At 36.5% G+C, this 20,015-nt stretch overlaps 1 protein-coding gene across 15 annotated transcripts in view; it reads left to right on the forward strand.

Annotated features, from left to right (window-relative positions):
• ROBO1 (roundabout guidance receptor 1) overlaps positions 1-20,015 on the forward strand; it is a 1,123,100-nt gene that overhangs the window by 961,332 nt on the left and 141,753 nt on the right. For all 15 annotated transcript variants that reach the window (XM_067034889.1, XM_067034895.1, XM_067034892.1 and 12 more), the window contains one exon: positions 13,439-13,596. In XM_067034889.1, the coding sequence (XP_066890990.1) occupies positions 13,439-13,596 (158 nt within the window). The remainder of the gene's footprint in view (positions 1-13,438; positions 13,597-20,015) is intronic.

Below are 20,015 nucleotides of genomic sequence, written 5' to 3' on the forward strand. Positions count from 1 at the left end.
CAGCAAAGTGAATCCGTCATACCTATACATATATCCACTCTTTCTTAGATTTCCTTCCCATTTAACAATGTGTTTTAAATTTCATTATTTTCCTGCCTTTTGGTATTTAGTTCAAAGGGCTATTTGATGTTTGCCATGCTTTTTTTAAACTAGTAAATAATCCTTTACTTGACTCAGCTTTTTGCTCATGAAGACCTTGTGATTCCTCTATGATGTCTGCAAGTTCTGAACTTCATCTCTATTAAATTATAGGTCATTATCAGTTAAAAATAATCATGCCTTTAAAGTGGACCCTTTATATATTAGCCTAAGATATCTGTTAAAAGAGTCAAGAAAGCATATTTAGAGCTAGATAAATATATAATTTATCAGGATAATGTACTCTTGCGTCATTATTGATGAAGAAAATATTCCTGTTTTGAAAATAAATATGAATTTCAGCTATGTAGATTTTTAATGAAATTGAGCTCTTTGAGACTGAATATACATGATTAAGGATAGGAACACCAAATTAAGCTAGCATCAAGTTCACTTTAAAAATCCTGAATTTTACAGTGTGAAAAAAATGTTGATTTTTGTCCATAAAAATTTATAATGTTGATTTTAGGCATCAAAGTTTTATGAGTATTTAAAATTATTACATCAGCAGTTGTGCCTTATTTTGTCAATTGAATTATTATAAATTTCAACTTAGAAGGTTATACAGTATTAATAATCAGTTTTTTTATATCCTTCCAGTAGTTGATAAAGGATACATGATTAAAATTGATAGCTAAGGTTGTCATTCTTTGTTTAGTTTTAATTGTAACTCTTAGTTAAAGAAGTGCTGATGATTGAGAGAGAACTTGTATTACATATATGTCAGGGAGCCTAGCAAATATTTAGAAAAGAGACAAAAGTTTTATGATCATCAGAGATTTTATTGACTAGCTATAAACTACTTTGTTAGCACTTAGAAAAGAAAAACATTTAAAAATAGAAAAGCAGAAGTTATAGCTGCTCCTTGTGGAAAAACAAAACCTTATACATTTGTTTAATTTACAAGAAATGTTGCTGTTCCAACTGGGGTCTGTTAAAGAAGAAACGTAATCCCAAGCTCCTTAAAAGTAGCTAATGGTTTTATAGTTCTTTAAGTTGGTTGTAGGGTATTTTAAAGAACTGGTCAGCTAACTGGTCCCAAGAACCATTTGTTCCTCATTATAAGCAGAGGTCTTAAAATCTCCAGAGAAGCATTTGGCCCTCTTCACCCATGAGACTAGGTTTTTGCTTATTTGATTCCCATTTTGACTAGTGATCATTTAAAATTGTACTTTGATCTATTGGGTCATAGATAATTTACTCAACCCAGTGAACATAATAATTACGTTTGGTTTGGATTGTTTCACTTCAAATTCTACAATTAAGCATATAATCCATGTTAGCATCAGCTTAAGTTTATGAAATTTAACCAAATTTTGTTCAAGGAAGCTAATTCATGAGGTTCTGTACATGCTTTAGGTCGTGGCTCCCATTGTAATAGAGATGAGTTGCTAATTTCTTTAATGCTGGTGACTAGATTAGTGGGTGTGAGGGCTTAGCCATTTTAGAGCAAGTGGTCTTCAAACCAAAATACCTGTACATTTCAAAGGTGTATGGGGTATGGTTGGTTTACATTTTCCAGATTCTCACTCTCCCTATATATATCATTTCTAAAACTGAGGTACCTGAAAATGTCCTTGCTTGTGGATTCCCCTTAGGTTTTTATTTTTAATAGAGCAGTAATTATTTTTATTGCATTGTTTTATCACGTTCGGTATTTGTTTCCTTTGCATCTGATACTTCCTTAGGAGGCACACATTATATATCATGTAACACGCTGAGGGTTATTGGTAAAGATAGCAACGGTTAATAAGAATTATAAAATGATTTGCTTTTCTACCAATTTAATCCCTAGTACCTTAAGGCAAGGCTTGTTAGCATGACCATCCAGCTATCAGCAAAAAGAGGTCTTAAACTTTGTCTGCCGAAGAGCTGAGGGCTGAGTGAACTCTCCCAAGGGCTGTGTAGTCAGTTAGGAAAAGGCAGTTCACACAGCTACACAATTGCATGTTTGTTATATTCCTTGGAGATTGAAAGCTCTGTTAGGTACTTGGCATTATTATTCTGAAGCCCCGGACAGCCCAGTGATAGGAGAAGATACGAGGAATTAACAGATCTGAAACTTATTATGTTGGGGAATAGTAACAGTGATTTAGGGCAGATTGTCACCAATTAAAGACTCCTTTGTTTAGTTGATATGTCTCTGTGTGTGCTATTTAGACTTAGTTTTTTCCTGTCACTTAAATATTCCTTTCATTTGGGGTTAGGGGGAGATGTTTATAATGGGCAATATTAATTATGCTGCACTAAGATACATTAGGGAGAATAGTTTGGTTGGGGTTTTTTTCGGTTTTGTTTTTGTTTTTAAATCCAATAGCTATTTTCTCGGGCTCTTCCCGATTACTGGAGAGGCTTTAACGAGATCATTTTAAACTGTGAGGATTTTTCTCCCTTGAGACTGTTGCTATTAGACCCCCATAAAATCTGAAAACTGCTTTTAGCCCTTCTCCGGTTTAGCTGCTGGCATGGAGCTTGAGAAGGTAAAGAAACACCGGGGGCTTTGTTTTTGTTTTTTAACAACCAACTTTGTTTCCCAGTAAATATTTTAATTAGAAACTAGTCTTTCTCAGGCACTTCAAAAAATGCCTATGAAAACAAAGTATGAAAAATAGTTGTTTCAAGATCAGTCCTACTGTGTCCAGTCACGCATTTGTACAACCTTGAATCCTTTTATTTAGCGCCTGACTTCAGGTCCTCATTTGTACAACCCTGAATCCTTTTAGCGCCTGACTTCAGGTCCTCATTTATACAACCTTGAATCCTTTTAGCGCCTGACTACAGGTCCTCGTTTGTACAACCCTGAATCCCTTTAGCGCCTGACTTCAGGTCCTCATTTGTACAACCTTGAATCCTTTTATTTAGCGCCTGACTTCAGGTCCTCATTTGTACAACCTTGAATCCTTTTATTTAGCGCCTGACTTCAGGTCCTCATTTGTACAACCTTGAATCCTTTTATTTAGCGCCTGACTTCAGGTCCTCATTTGTACAACCTTGAATCCTTTTATTTAGCGCCTGACTTCAGGTCCTCATTTGTACAACCTTGAATCCTTTTATTTAGCGCCTGACTTCAGGTCCTCATTTGTACAACCTTGAATCCTTTTATTTAGCGCCTGACTTCAGGTCCTCATTTGTACAACCTTGAATCCTTTTATTTAGCGCCTGACTTCAGGTCCTCATTTGTACAACCTTGAATCCTTTTATTTAGCGCCCGACTTCAGGTCCTCATTTGCAGTTGGGGGTGGCGGTGGAAGTGGGGGAGGTTGCACTTAGATTGTATAAGTGTATGGTTTTAGAAGCTGTAGTAATGCAGGCCTATTTTACGCATTATTTTAAAGGCAAGGAATGACAACTCCACATTTCAGTTCAAAATGACAGTGAAAGCTGGGTGCATTTCGAAATGGCACGGAAGTGGAGTTCTCTTATAGACTGCCAAGGAGACAAACTCAGGTCTTGAGTATCTATCTATCTCCTAAAAAGCCACTAGGGTTTAGTGCTAAAAATGTAGGCTCTGGTATCCCACTGAATCCAGGTCCAAACCTGAATCCAGGGTTATCACTTAACTACCTACATACAATATAGCTATAGGAGCTGGGGAAATTTATGTACCCTCCCAGATGTCACTTTACCGCTAGACCTGAATTCCCCTGCAGGGCAGCCCCAGTTGGAGGAGTCAACATTATCCCCTTGATCTATTTTGCATGTTAAACCTTTGTCTAAAGTTTCAGTTGAAACCGAGGCATTCTGTGACAAAAGAGAAAAAAAGAAAGAAAGAAAAAAACCCAAATAAGTGCCTTGAAAGCATAGATCAACTATGTCTTGTTTATCTTATTAGCCACCACCTCCTAGTACAATAGTACTTTTATTGAATGAATGAACAAATGAGTGAATCACAAATAAGTCCTCAATAGGTTCATGATGCAGCATTTTCCCAGGGAATTTTACTATGCTTTAGAGATTTTGGTAACTTCTGACAAATGTGAATTTTCTGATTATTCTAATTATGTAATAACATTTATTATGCTATTGATTCTCTTATACGTAAATAGTAAATTAAGCTTAATTGATGGCAGTCCAAAAAAATGCCCTAATGTTTTGAGTTGTCTTATTCTCTGAACAAAATGACTGAGTTTTTATTAATTTGCTGCAAAGTGTGGATATCAAAACAATATTTCAGTTATTAGTAATCATATATATATCATATACATCACACATATACAGACATATATAATCACATATTTCTATATATACCTATATAATCAAAATTGGTTAGTTTTGTGTCCGATTTTCAGTCAGTTAAAAATGATATGCATCAAACTAAATTAAACTTTGTCATTCTAATAGTTATAATTAATCAAGAGATATAAGTTAGCAATTGAGATTTGGAGTATAGTAGCATAAACGTCTAAACAGGTCAATACGAGTCCTGAGTTAAATGCTAAGGGGCAGAATTTGAAACCATAGTTGTTGTTGGTTTTTTTTGTGTGTGTGTGGTATGCGGGCCTCACTGTTGTGGCCTCTCCCGTTGCGGAGCACAGGCTCCGGACGCGCAGGCTCAGCGGCCATGGCTCACGGGCCCAGCCGCTCCGCGGCATGTGGGATCTTCCCGGACCGGGGCACGAACTCGTGTCCCCTGCATCGGCAGGCAGATTCTCAACCACTGCGCCACCAGGGAAGCCCGAAACCATAGTATTTTTAATCAATAAAACAATTTTCATATTATTCTCTTCCCAAATTATCAAATTTTACATATGTACACATAATTTGATAATATGAGTTTCTTATTTTTCTATTCTCCTCATGGGAGGATTTGTCTGTATATTATCTCTCTGTCCTCTTATTCCTTAAAAATGTTACGTTCAGTTCTTCAAATCAGAAACCTGGGGTATCACTGTTGACATCTTGCTCTCTTTCAGCTTCAACCCCTCAAGAAGTTGTTTTGATTTTTACCTCCAGTGTATACCTCTCCTTTCCCCTTTGTACCAAATCCAGTGTCATTATAATAATATTAAAATAGTCATCATTTTTTCCCCTTAATTACTACGATAGCCTTCTAATTGGTCTCTCCACTTGTTCTTATTTCCCTCTTCGTTTCATTCACGGAGCCACTAAAATGAATATTTAAATAGGATAATTCCAGCTCTGCTTAAAAACCGCAGAAGTGGCTTCTCATGGGAATTAAAATAAAAGCTGACCCTTTATCATGACTGCTGTGCACAGCAGATCTGGCCCCTCTTTCCCCTGCCAATCCCATGGTGCACCAGTGTCAACCTGTCCCACTAACCAGAGTCTGAGTCTCTTAAAGTTTTTTTCTTCAACCTGGATTATTTCCTATGCCTGCAATACACTTCCATAGGAAAGTGCTATTCACTTTTCAGGATTTAGTTGAACTGTTATTTAAATTATGTCCTTCATTAGTTTCTCACACAGCAATCCTGTCCTTTCCTTCATGTCATGTATCACGATTGTAGCTGTGCATGTGTTTATTTGACTATTGTCTGTCTCCTTCCCAATACCTTGCACACCATGAACGTAGGACTCGTGCTGATGTTAGCGCTATTTCAGATATAATACCCAGCATTCAGAAGGTGTATTGTAAATATTTATGTTCTGAATGCCTACTATGTCTTGGGCATTATTCTAGGCGCTGGATACATAGAGTGACAAAAGCAAACTTCTTGTTCTCATGGAGCTGACATTTGAATACAAAAATCCAGACAATAAATAGATAAGTATATTCCTTTGATCAAGGAATATATATATATATATATATATATATATATATATATATATATATTTCTATTTCTATTTAGCAGGGCGCTAAATAGAAAGTTGGATTTTATAGAAGAAAGAACACGTCTCTCTTGCCCTAATCAGGGTCCTGTACCTCAGATAGTCTCATTCTATCTGTGTTTTTTTAACCCTGCCAGGCTACTCCTGAATGTGACTTTTGCTCTGGCACTTAGAAACCGTCATCAATGGCATTCTTTGTCCTCCTTTCCATTTGTACTGGCAGCTGAGAAATTTGGCAATTCCTCACATAGTGACTAATAGTAATACTTCTTTGCAGATGTAATGCACATATAAATGGCAAGTCCTGTACAAACACTAAATAATTAGTCTTCGTAATAACCCTAGCAAGATAGAGTGTAAAATTTTCTGTTCTGTGTGGAAATAACTGAGCCATTGTGAATATACCTATTAAAATCACAGCATAGTGGTGGGATACATGGGGTGATTCTAAAATCCCTGACTTCTATTTTTTGACTCCTAAATAAACATTATCTAATACTCTATCAAATGGTGTTTTACAAAAGCTGCATTTTTCATTAATAAATCCATTTAATTTATAGTTGAAAGTGTATAAAAATCAAACATCTAGTAAGCTACTGACGTCTTTAAGTGAGAACATATGATTTTAGCAACCTGACTAACTTTGGGAGTTCATTTTTTATGACCTACCAGATTGCAAGTCTGCTGAATATTAACTATTTAAATGTTGATCCTTATTGAGGTACGCCTTTCTCTGGAATCTAGCATGCCAAACTTCACCCCTTTGTCTTGATGACTTGGTGCCAGTGTAATACACTGTAGGGTACATCTTGTAGCACACATGATTCCTGAAGTGAAATAATGAAACCAGGAAACATTGACAGCAGAGAGCTGTGAGGACTTTTCCTAGGAAGTGTCACTATGCTGTCCATGTTTCTGCAAAATGGGAATGTGGTTTAAGCTTGGACCCAACCTGGAAGTAATTCTAATCATAAAAGAGCAAGGATGGCTTGCCCCCATTGCTGCCGCCCAGCAGAACACAGAGGCATGCAGCTGTGTTTAAGCCTGTTCCTCCATCATATGTTGTTTAAAACAAAACCCAATAAATAGCTATTAATTACTTTCATTTTGGTAATAACTTATCTTTCTATTTGCGGGGCTTTGTATTCAGTGCTAGTTAAGATTGAGTGACATTTGACATCCATCCATACTATACCACTTTTTCAGAATGTATAATTTTTTTTAAAAGAAGTACTGCTTTCCTAGGGTAGAGTATAGGAGGTTTGTGAATCTTGAAAAGCTGCAGTAGTTGAGAAAATCAGTGCTTTTACTAGCATACTTGCTTCCAGGATCTTAGCCAAAGTATAATTTAAGGTTTCAAAATAAAGTTGCATGCTACAAAAAACACAAGTGGAAGATGACATAATCATTGAAGAGCATTCATAGATATTTTCAGTGTCAAATTTTAAAAAGTAAATATGTACCCTTTAGGAAATGATCATGACTAAATCATAACTTTATACAGAATTGATGTCTGCATGCATCATTTTAAATATCAAATGCCTTAGCTTTAGAATATGATGCTATAAAATAGATAACACTTCATGAAAGATTATTTTATACGTTATCATTTTAGTTTTTTTTTTAATTGGTTAAAATATCTTTCTGGACATTCATCCCTTTGGTTGGAATGCTTTTAAAAGTTTGGAATTTTGATTTTATTTTAAGAAATGTTAAGGAGTTTTGAAAAACATTTGTACCCCAGATAACACTTTGCTCTTCTGGGTAATGCTGTGAGCTTACAAAGTAAGAATGCAAATAGTTATGATATGCTTCCTTAGCTGGCTCCTAAAGCATATATCTTAATACAAAGTAACCTGCAATAAGCCCTATTGTATTACCATTTCCTGACAAGGTGAAGATTAATGTTGTTTCTTGACCTACGTCACCACTGATGTAAACTGTGCTGCAAGAGAAATACAAATGTTATAGCACGGCTGCCAAGCACCGAAGTATGTACTCAGTACAGATGTGTTAAATGAAAGAATAATAGTTATTTTAAAATGAAATACAATTTCCTTATGTTAAGTAGACATTTAGATAACGAACTAAAAGTATCAAAGAAGTGAGTAATACAATCTCTGCTAGTGAAAGACAATAGAAGTGGTGATCAGTGATTTTGAAAGCAATTGAAGTGTACATTGTAACCGAGGCAGGCTGTTTCTGAGCACCCTTAAAGTTCTTGTCTTTGCGAATACACTTCCTCACTTATTTTCTCCTCAAATATGTCCCATTTTTAAGGGTTTCATTCATTTTTTTCCCTTCCCCTGTCAACTGCTTACTACTATTTGCTGCGACGCTTCATTGATAAAGTAGTCTTTTTAAGTAGAAAAATAAATTCCCAGGACTGCATATTCTCTTCCTCTGTTTTTCCCAAGATACCCATTAAAATTCTAATTAAAATGCCCATATTTAATTAAGATGCTTATTATTGTGCAGCTTTTTCAGTCATTTTGTCGTTGAAATAGAATAATCATAATAAAAGCACGACATATGTAATCTGAATGATGATTTCTAATTCTCAGTATGCCTCTGAAAATCTGTAGTGGCCTCTTCCAAACGTGGAAAAATCTGAGAAGATACAAGAATACACAATATATTCAAAGGGTAGCCGTTTGAGTGTCAAGAGGGAAATTTCTCACTCAACTTCGGTTCTACTGGAAAGAGGCTGACGTATTAATTATATCATAATAGCTATATATTTAGAACTGTGCATACAGTGTTAAGATCAGATGGGTGGGCAAGTTGATCGAAAGGTGTCCATGGCCTCTCCCGTTGCGGAGCACAGGCTCCGGACGCGCAGGCTCAGCGGCCAAGGCTCACGGGCCCAGCCGCTCCGCGGCATGTGGGATCTTCCCGGACCGGGGCACGAACCCGCGTCGCCTGCATGGGCAGGCGGACTCTCAACCGCTCCGCCACCAGGGAAGCCCATAAAGTCACTTTTTCATAGCCTTGTTATGAGGATTAAATGAGTGGATACTTGGCATGGTTCCTTACATAGTAAATGTTCAATAATCATCAGCCATTGCTAACATTATTATTATATTGCTAACAATATCATTATTCTTATTTATGTGATGAGCTCTTCTCCTCCTGAGGAGCCTTAGATTATTAATTTCTAAAAGAAAAAGTTTGGGTCCCACATCTCCTAGGCCCCTGACTACACCAAGATTCTGTGACTTATGAAGCCAGAGTATTAGAGTTCACATATGTTCACCACATGATTAGGGAACAAAATTAATTTTAGGAGCATTTGAGCCTCACCAAAATGGGGCAGTCATGAGACTGCAGTGCATCGATGTACAATCACTGGTAAGTCAAACCTTCTGCAGTAAGGGAGTGGATTTGTTGGAAATACAAAAGATTAGGAAAATTGCATTTTACAGTAAAATGGTGACATGGTAAAAAATTTTTAAAAGAGCACTGCCTTGGAAATCAGGATACTGATGTTTTCTTCTGGTCTCTTCCTGACAAATAACACAGGCTAGTGGCAAAGCTGGGACTCAGTTGCCTCTATTTGTGGATGGATTAGATGTTGTCGAAGACTCCTGCCCTTTCTATAATTTTATGTTTCATTCAGTTCTAAAAATTCCCACAATGCTTTTAAAGAGTGTGTTACAAATATTAAAATCTCCATAATATTTGAAAGTTTCCATTTAACGTATTTTTTCACTTTGTCCCCTGTCTTTTCAATATTACCCAAATAGGTTGCAAAGTCAGCACTGAATTTTAGAATCCTTTTCTGAAAGCAAGTTTACTTATTCTGAGAACTGTATTAAAACTGATGTATGTTTTTTTCAGAAAGACAAATGATTATATGTTTTGTTTTAAAGGATACACTTTAGTTGGCCATTTTTTTTTAGACCAAAAACTTCCAGGAGATTCAGAGTCAATGAAGCTTATTTTTTTTTTCTAATTGAACAGAATGAAAAAAAGTGAAAAGCAGTTGAGCCAGATTACATGCACCAACCTGAAACATAAAACAATTACATAAATATGGAAGAAATATGAGATTAGGATGAACTGTGGTTTAACAACCTTTTTAGGTGGTGTCTACTTGGATACATTATATATGTTATCAAATTAATATTAAATCTTTTCAAAAGTTAGTTCCATATTTTAGAATTTCATACTATTCAAATCAAGAAACATTTGAGAATATATACATTGATTAGTAGAGATGTTACAGAAGAAAAGGAGAGATTTGTTTTTAAAGGATCTGTGTTTGAGAGTATTTATGGATACCATTGTTTTTTGTGCAAGATGCTGCCAGTCATTTGAATTCAATTTTTATTTTAATTACTTAAATACGCACATGAATTAAGAAAATTGGATAGTTTAACCAGAAGTTCATATCGTTTTATAATGTGACACATACTATTTTTTCCCCAAAAGGAAATGTTCAAGGCAAGTAAGAAAAAAAGTTGCTTTTATAGAAGAGAGAAAAAAATCTTAAATTCATAACTTTATGCAAGGTTGCCTGTCGCCATAAGCAATGCTAGAGTTCTGTTTTTCACAGCTGCAAAAATAATTACATGAGCGTTATCTAAGCAACAATCTTTAATGGATTACATTTTGTTAGCTTTTCATTATATACTGTAAAAACCCAAATAACATAGTAAATGAAAAAAAAAACCCTTGATTTATCTGACTCAGACCTTTGATATTTTTGAAAGACATTTTATTATTCATTGGTTTATTTGAGCTATCTCAATTTGTAAATAAGATATAGTGTTACCAAGTTGGTTTTAAGGTCACCAAGCAGAACAGTTGTGCAAATTATTTATTTTTATTTGGAAAGTATTTTACTTCTGCATGTTTCGAGGGTGTTAAAAATTTTCAGAGGTGTTATCTTCGATTATTAATGGGATCTAGCAAAAGCACATACTGTTTGTTAAGGTCAGTTCATTTGCTTTTTCTATAAACCTTACATTTTATTTGTGGTGTATTCTTAATACCTAATGGTAATGTAAGTTCATAAATAGTGGAAGTCTTCGTACTCTGTTCTTTTATAATGTGCTAACAGTAGCTGCAGTTTTCAGTTCAGCAATGCTTATCTTTGTGTCTGTGTATTTTATTAGTAAATAGTGCGTCTGTGAAGTTAGACTTACAACAGTGTGGTGTGATCATATTTCCTTTGCTTTTTCCTTTTACTGTTCTTTCCAAAAATGAGGACAGACGTCTCCTCTTTGAAGCGGTATTTTCCAAGTGTTAATATTGTCATATTGTGCCCAAGTTGTTGTAATATGTAGATTAAAAAATGGTTTTGTTGGGCTTCCCTGGTGCAGCAGTGGTTGAGAGTCCGCCTGCCGATGCAGGGGACACGGGTTCGTGCCCTGGTCCGGGAGGATCCCACATGCCGCGGAACGGCTGGGCCCGTGAGCCATGGCCGCTGAGCCTGCGCGTCCGGAGCCTGTGCTCCGCAACGGGAGAGGCCGCGACAGTGAGAGGCCCGCGTACAGCAAAAAAAAAAAAAAAGGTTTTGTTGAGTGGATATTAAGGCTTACTCAGATGTATGCACACACTTAGCTGGCATAGAGGAAGGAAAAGTGGAGAATTGTAAGAGAAAAGTATAGGATTTTGTAACTTTCTAAGCGTATTTGGGTTTTTTGTTTTGTTTTGTTTTGTGGTACACGGGCCTCTCACTGCTGCGGCCCCTCCCACTGCGGAGCACAGGCTCCGGACGCGCAGGCGCAGCGGCCGTGGCCCACGGGCCCAGCCACTCCACGGCATGCGGGATGCGGGATCCTCCCGGACCGGGGCACAAACCCGCGTCCGCTGCATAGGCAGGCGGACTCTCAACCACTGCGCCACTAGGGAAGCCCGTATTTGGGGTTTTGAAACCAAAATTTAAGGGTGACTTTTGAAATCGTAAGTTTTTCTTTCATTGTAGTACTTCATCCATGAAAGTATATATATATTTGTGTGTGTGTGTGTGTGGTACGCGGGCCTCTCACTGTTGTGGCCTCTCCCGTTTCGGGGCACAGGCTCCGGACGCGCAGGCTCAGCGACCATGGCTCACGGGCCCAGCTGCTGCGCGGCATGTGGGATCTTCCCGGACCGGGGCACGAACCCGTGTCCCCTACATCGGCAAGCAGACTCTCAACCTCTGCGCCACCAGGGAAGCCCCCCTGACAGTATTTTTAAATGTCATTGAAATGGAAAGACATTCATTCCACTACAAAATTGTAGTATCAAATATTTAATTCAGTAGAGTTTTAAAGATAAATATTTATCACTTTGAATCTGTGCACTTAACATACCAATGAGCATATTAAGTATCAAATTAGATTACTAAAATTGTTCACCTTTTATTACACACTGGGGGAAAATGGGGCGGCAGAAATGTAACTAACATTTTTAGACTTTGTATTGAAGTGTGTATTTCCATGCCTGCTTTGTAAATATGGAAACAGAGGTATTAAGTAATGTGTTTGAGATTACCTACCTCGTAAACAACAGAGCTGTGATTTAAGGCTAATTGATGCCAAATAATTCATGATTTCTTGGTGTTAACAAAATACTGAAGACAATTATACTGTCTGAACTATTTTCGAAATACATGTTTGATTTATTTGCTACATTTTATTCCAATAATCAAAGTGAATAATACTGGTTCACAGTATGTTAGTATTATATTAGTATCCAGTTAGGATTATAGTAATGAATTGTTTCCTCCTCTAAAAAAATATGTTTAATAATATAAATGGGGTTAATAATATCTCTTATTCTGAGCAGGTTTGAGAATTAAAGGAAATAATGTGTACTCCTCACCAAATCCACAAAAACTAAAAAGTACAGAACATACAAAGGGACATGGTTGGTAGCAATGCTGTCATCATCACTGGTGCCTTTTAACACTGTCCCTCACTCAGTGATAATGGAAAAACAGATAGTGTGTTGAATTTAGTCACTTTGCAAGTATGTCTAAAGTTTTTCTAATGGACATATTTAAATTATAGTGCCTATATACTGTTATACACTAGTTTGAAATATCTTTAAAATATCTCAGTCAAATGCATGCTTGGAAGTATATTTATTTTTACTTTTAATATTTTTGCTTGTATGCATGTGTAATCCATTTAATAACAGAAAGCATCATCCCAACGTGTCATGTAAGTAAAAGGAGGGTTTGGTTATATTCATTAGCACATGGATGAGAAACTGTAGGCAGTAGACAGAGAAGAAGTGCAAGTTAGAGATAAGCCAAATGCTAACTGTGAGGGCACTAGGCAGCAAAAAACACTTGCCCACTGGCCTGTGAAGAATATCAAATTATCCCTGTTGTGTGCTTAAGGCCAGATATCATTATTAAATTGCATATGTCTGTAAGTAGATATAGATTTTCCAAGATGTACTGAGATAGCTGTTAGTAGTCGTTTACTATAATAAATGTCTCCTTCGCTGAAGTTCAGAGATAAGGACTGTATATTTCACCGTTGAGTGTAATGATTTAATCTTGTGCCTGCAGTACTACGGGATGACTTCAGACAAAACCCTTCCGATGTCATGGTGGCTGTGGGAGAACCTGCAGTGATGGAATGCCAGCCTCCACGAGGCCATCCGGAGCCCACCATTTCGTGGAGGAAAGATGGCTCTCCGCTGGATGATAAAGATGAAAGAATAACTGTGAGTATTTAAGCCAGCGGTGGGGGACATTTAGAAATCCAACTGTGTATATCTTCACCAAAGAAAAAGAGAAAAAAGTAGGTGCTTTCAAATACAGGGTTGAGTTAACTCCCATTTTCAATTCTTCTTTTAAAATAAATATATTTCAGTTCTCCCTGTGTTGACATAAAAATAAGTGAGGAAAATGCATGTTGTTTAGTTTGCTATTCAGTAAAAGAAGACTTTGATTTCTTTGTCAGTGTCTTAAGAGTTAACACTTTTGTGTATGACATAATTATTTGCATCACTCAGGGCATATCACATTTCTAGATGGTATAGTAAAAATTTATAAATAGAATTCAGAAATATAGTATATTTCCAGAAGGCTTCTTAAATCCCTTCAGAATTTTTATCTTTCTCCTTTTTAAATTGCTTTTCTGTTCTGTAGAGTTTGATATCGTTTCTGAAAAATCAAATCTCATTCTGAATGATGGTTAATGATGGATTGATCTCATTCCAGAATAAAATAGTGTGACTAGATTACTGGATTTCAAATTTCTGCTGTGATGTGAGTAGAGAAGTATGCTGTCTGTAGTAAGTAATGATGCGTTTTCTTCTTGACAGCAGCGATTCTATGAGACTTCTTTGCTTTTTCTATCTTGTAAGGTGTTAACTAAAGTACCTAAGTAAACCAACTCTCATTGATTCTATGATTGTACAACATTCCCCTTTACTGTTTCCTTTGTTCTGTACATACTATCTATCTATTGTGAATTTATGAGCCAAGATTTAATGTTTCCCAGGATAATGTGTGTGTAAGGCAAAGGTCACTGCTAAAGTTGTAGAAGAACAAAGTTATAACACAGACCACATAATCCTAATAAATGCTTGCACTGTTTCTGAATAACCTGTTAGCAGATTAGCATGAAAATTAAATAGTGAGGAAAAAAAGAGAAGGTTGTGATGGACAGGGATCTAGAGACCTTGAAAGAAAATCACGCATTTTTCCTTCATTGATCCAAATTAGAATGAGTCTGTCAAATGATTAATTCTAAGAACTGGAGTGAGAAAAACCTAGCTGTACTCTTAGGAGATGCTGACAAGCCACATAGCAGAGTGAATTATATTTGGAAATATTGTCTCGGGGAAATAGAGTCAAGGGAGCAGGGGAGTAGAGATTCTGGGACCAAATGCTTCTCCTGTTAGTGATAACAGATTCCTTTTACAGTTATGCACAATTAAGATAATATTTTCCCCTTTAAAAACCATTTTAAGTCATTTGATGACCATTATCTGTAATTTACATTTTCCTACCCTAATAATTCAAACTCATTGAAACCAATATTATCCATCTCCTCCCTCATGTCTTTCCTGATTACCTATTTGTATTTAATACAAATTAATGATAAAATTCTCAGCATTGGAGATGCAGCATTAAACAAAAATCAGTGAATGCCCTTCTGGAGTTTATATTCTGTGGTTAATTATACAGATAAAACCAAAATAGATAGTATAACATATAGTAGAAAGGTGGGGAGGGAGAAATTGGGAGATTGGGATTGACATATACATACTACTATATATGAAATAGATAACTAATAAGGACCTACTCTATAGCACAGGGAACACTATGCAATACTCTATAATGACCTAGATGGGAAAAGAGTCTAAAAAAGAGTGAATATATATACATATGTATAACTGATTCACTGTGCTGTACAGAAGAAACTAACACAACCTTGTAAATCAACTGTACTACAATAAAAATTTTTTTAAAAACCCCAAAACTGGGCTTCCCTGGTGGCGCAGTGGTTGAGAGTCCGCCTGCCGATGCAGGGGACGCGGGTTCGTGCCCCGGTCTGGGAAGATCCCACGTGTCGCGGAGCGGCTGGGCCCGTGAGTCATGGCCGCTGAGCCTGCGCGTCCGGAGCCTGTGCTCTGCAACGGGAGAGGCCACAACAGTGAGAGGCCCGCGTACCGCAAAACAAAACAAAACAAAAACAAAAACAAAAACAAAAAACCCAAAACTAGCCAGACTGTCTAGGACCTAGTAGACATTGTAAATAGTTTGGCTTTTCCTCGAAGCAAGGTGTAAAGCATCGGTTTTCTCAGCAGAATCCTCCACTCTCTGCAATACACAGTGAGGGGCGATAATGGCCGACGTGGAGAGCACAGTGGGAGCTTTTGCAGTAATGCAGGCAAAGGGGAAATGGTGGTTTGGACCACTCTCTTAGGAGGTTGTTTGAAGAGGAGAGGTTATATTCTGGATCTGCTGTGAAGCAATTACCGACAGAATTTGCTAACAGATTGGATGTGGCTTGTGAGAAAAAGAGGATTACCTTAATCCATTGGTCTGAGCAACTGCAAAGGTCGAGATGCCATTGACGGAGATGCCATTAATTGTAGAAAGAGAAGATTTGGGATGGGAAGTATCAGGAACTCAGTTTTAGACACTGTAATTTTGAAATTCTTATTAGATATCCAAGTATAAATGTCAAATAGGCAGTTGGAAACATGAGTCAGAAATTCAGAGTTGAGGTTGAGGCTGGAGAAAAATTTGAGTTGTGGTAGACATAACAAGTACTCATTACCGTACAGTCCTGCCTTCCTTCTAGACTGATGAAACACTTCCCAGCTTCCTTGCTACGGGGCGACTTCGCTGGTTCAGCTTCATGAGCTATGAGTGAAAATTAAAGACGTTAAATACTAGTGGGTGAGCTTCCAGCGCTCTCTCTCTTTACCAGGTGGCAACCAAGGAGGACACGTGTTCCAGGACACCCAAAGAGCCTGGGTCCTTGAGTTAGGTGTAGTAGAACTTTCCACCCCATACCTCTGTCTTCCCATGGTGGACACGTAGAATGAATGAGAAATTTTTGTTGTATTAAATCATAGAGAATTTCCTAGCACAGACTAATGTAGCCTATCTTAATGAATATAGGAGTCATCAGCATGTACATATTATTGAAAAACAGGAGACTGAAATCACCAAGGAAGTGATTATACATAGAAAGGAAGAGAGATCCAGTCTTTAGTTCTCGGGGGAAAAGAGGCAGAAGAGCAGTGGAGACTGAAAGGGAGCAGTCAGAAAGAAAGGAGGAAAACTAGAAGAGCAGCCAACTGAAGATAGTGCTTTAAGGAAGCACTGAAGGCTTCCTTAAAGGCTTCCTTAAGGCTGAATCATTTGCAGCCAGTAGATCAAGTAATGTAAGGATTGAGAACTGACCATTGGAATTGACAACTCGGTCAGTCATTAATGACCTCGGCAAGAGCAGTTTCAGTGAGTGGGGTTGAAACTCACTGAACTGGTACAAGAGAAATTGGAAAGATTGAAATCAGACATGTTAGGATTGTATAGACAATTCTTCCTATATTGTATCTAACACAACAGTTAAAAGATAAAGGTGTTGTGGTCTCACATTTTGAAAAGTCTTAGTTAATCTTAAAGGTTTTGTTTTGTGTGTATGCACATGCGTGTGTGCATTTTTTTGTGATATTAATAGTTTGAAACTGCTGTGGTAAATTGGATTTTTAAAAAATTCTTGGAACTTCCTGTTATATCATATACTGAATTAGAAGAAACGTTATGGTTTATGCCAAAGTGCTTACTTTATTATAGGATTTTCATTTACATTTTGCTGTCTAGAAGATGTTACGCTGTAAATAAAGGGCACCAATGCTCCCCCCCCCCCATTAGTAGCTTATAGTCAATATAAGAACCAACTGCTCTCAGGAATCAAACAATTTAAAGTTGCAATAACCTATGACTATGAAACGATGCCAAGATGTTAATGTATAAATAATTGTAAAATCATTTAAATGCTGTCAAAATGATGATCCACGATAGTGTTCCATATGCTAGGAAGTTGTAACTTCTGAAACTTTTACTGTTTCTAAGACCATCTGTGTGTTTTGTGTAAATTATGACTGTTAAACTGATAAAACACTGGAGGTAAAACACATCTACACATGCAGGGAAATGAATAGATTAAAAATCAGCAGTTTGGATACAAAATTACTGCTCTTATTTAGATCATAATTGTTTTTGTTGGATTTCTTCCTTTAGGCAAAACTAAAATTGAGTAATTAAAACGAAAACTTAAAACAGAAACAGAATCCTGATGTTATTTCTAATTTTTTTTTCAAAAATTCGAAGTAAATTATTAAGAGATGTTGGTTATTAGATATTTTATGTGATTCTTCTTTCCTGAGCTTTGTTTTTGAATGATTGTTTTCATTTCTGTTGTTAAAGTACTTTGCCAAATGTGTTGAGTACAGACAAACAAGAGATTAAAGCACATAATTTCTTTATGAAAGACAAGTGAAGATTGCATGATTATTGCTACAGTTTTGGTTATAAGAATTTCTAGAGTTCTTTAATGTGGTGGCTTTCTTTGTTGAAAATTTAAAGTACAGCTCTCGGGCTTCCCTGGTGGCGCAGTGGTTGAGAATCCGCCTGCCGATGCAGGGGACACGGGTTCGTGCCCCGGTCCGGGAAGATCCCACATGCCGCTGAGCGGCTGGGCCCGTGAGCCGTGGCCGCTGAGCCTGCGCGTCCGGAGCCTGCGCTCTGCAATGGGAGAGGCCACAACAGTGAGAGGCCCGCGTACCACAAAAAAAAAAAAAAAATAAAGTACAGCTCTCCCAGCTGTGAGAACAAAGCCACACCCTATAAAAAAGGAAAATATGTAATTGAATTGTAGCTGCACCTGTATTTTTTTGATGTTCTTAAGTCATTTCTTTTTACACTGACCTGTATTCTGAGCACCTGAGAGGAGAATCTTTTAGAACTTTTTTGGCATGTATTTCTTAGAATAATTTGAAGGAGGCCTTAGATGATGTTTGTCTCTAGTGTTCGTTCTTTTTTTTCTAAACCTTAGTGTATTTAGCACGAGAAACAGAAGTAGTTTAACTGGCAGCCTGGATTAAATAGGTTTACTTCATATGTCTGAGACTTAGTCATAACCATTATTATTAATAAATGAATTTTTCTCATAGAGATGAATCAGAGGACCAAAGACTTCTTTTTGGTGTAGAATAACATTTTGATGTACTTTATAAAAAATGATATATAGAGTTTATTTCATTATATTTTGGAAATATTGTACTTAAAGTCACAATTATTTTGTATGAGTGAAAAACTGAGAATGTTAAGATTGGAGAAAACAACTAATACTAAATATTGAGAAAAAAATTTGTGTTCAGTTAAAAAACTAAAATTGCCCTTGAATTAAAGAAAAAGATAAATACAGTTGAAAGTACATATCACAAATAATTTCCTAGATTAAAAAAGATATGAATTATGTATAAAGATTGTCAATTACAGAATTATGTTGAATAAAAGCTGACAACTAGACCCAAAAATGCCCAAGAAAAATTTTAGCATGATTTTGGGTTTTTGAATGGAGTGAATCATCATTGATAAAGAGAGAGGAGAAATTTACTAATGTCAAAACATTGTGAAAAGGTATTCAGCTTATTAAAAAATTTGCCATTTATTTTATATTTGTAGACCTGGGTAGTTTTAATATTGTTACCTTGGCGAAAAGTTAAGTGTGTTAAAAATCAGGCTAGTTTTGGGGGGGTCACACAATTGCAGAATGTCTGAGGCATCAGTTTCCCATATCTTTTGTATTGGCTCTCTACAAAAACAAAATGCTCCTGGTGGTAGCTACAGGAATTGCAGGCATAAAGACAGAAGGAAATAGCCCATCTCTCACGGAAGATTTAAATAAAACTTATTAATTCATTTATAAGCATAAAAACAAATGTATTCATAAGTTAAATGTATTAAGGTATCCAATAGTACCTAGGTGGTACTAATGAGACAAGATCAACTATATGGTTTACTTCAACATATGATAAATTGGTTTAGCAAATTGATACCTTTATTTTAACAAAACAAAATGACAGTTGTATGTATTTGTATATGAGATCTGATGATTTATGAGTAGGAATTAAATCTTTGGACTTGGATTGATGAATTATTACTTATAGGAATAATAGTAAATCCTCAGTACATGGAACACAGTAAATATGCAATAAATATTTATGTTACAGCTCTTCTGGAATGTTACAGCTCTTGTGCTTAAGTCTATCATGAAAACAAACTGAAAAAACACCATTCTATTTTTTTCAATTTGAAGTTTTCCAAACAAATGTGTTGAGTTTTAGAAATGGTTATTGTAGGGACACCAACAATTTACTACTCTACCACAGTAATAACAATAGCTATTGTGTATTGAGCACCTGTCATGTACCAGAAACTTAATATTATCTCATTTAATCCCCTTTAAATCTCAATGAATAAGCTATTTTCTTTCCATTATGGCACACTTATACCTGTCAATTCAGTCTTATGGATAAGAGGAGGAGGATATTGATATTAAACCCTTAATGTAGCACTTATTATGTGCCAGGTCCTATTCTAAGCACTTCACATA

The sequence above is a fragment of the Kogia breviceps genome, chromosome 5 (genome assembly GCF_026419965.1).
Source record: "Kogia breviceps isolate mKogBre1 chromosome 5, mKogBre1 haplotype 1, whole genome shotgun sequence".
Lineage (NCBI taxonomy): Eukaryota > Metazoa > Chordata > Mammalia > Artiodactyla > Physeteridae > Kogia > Kogia breviceps.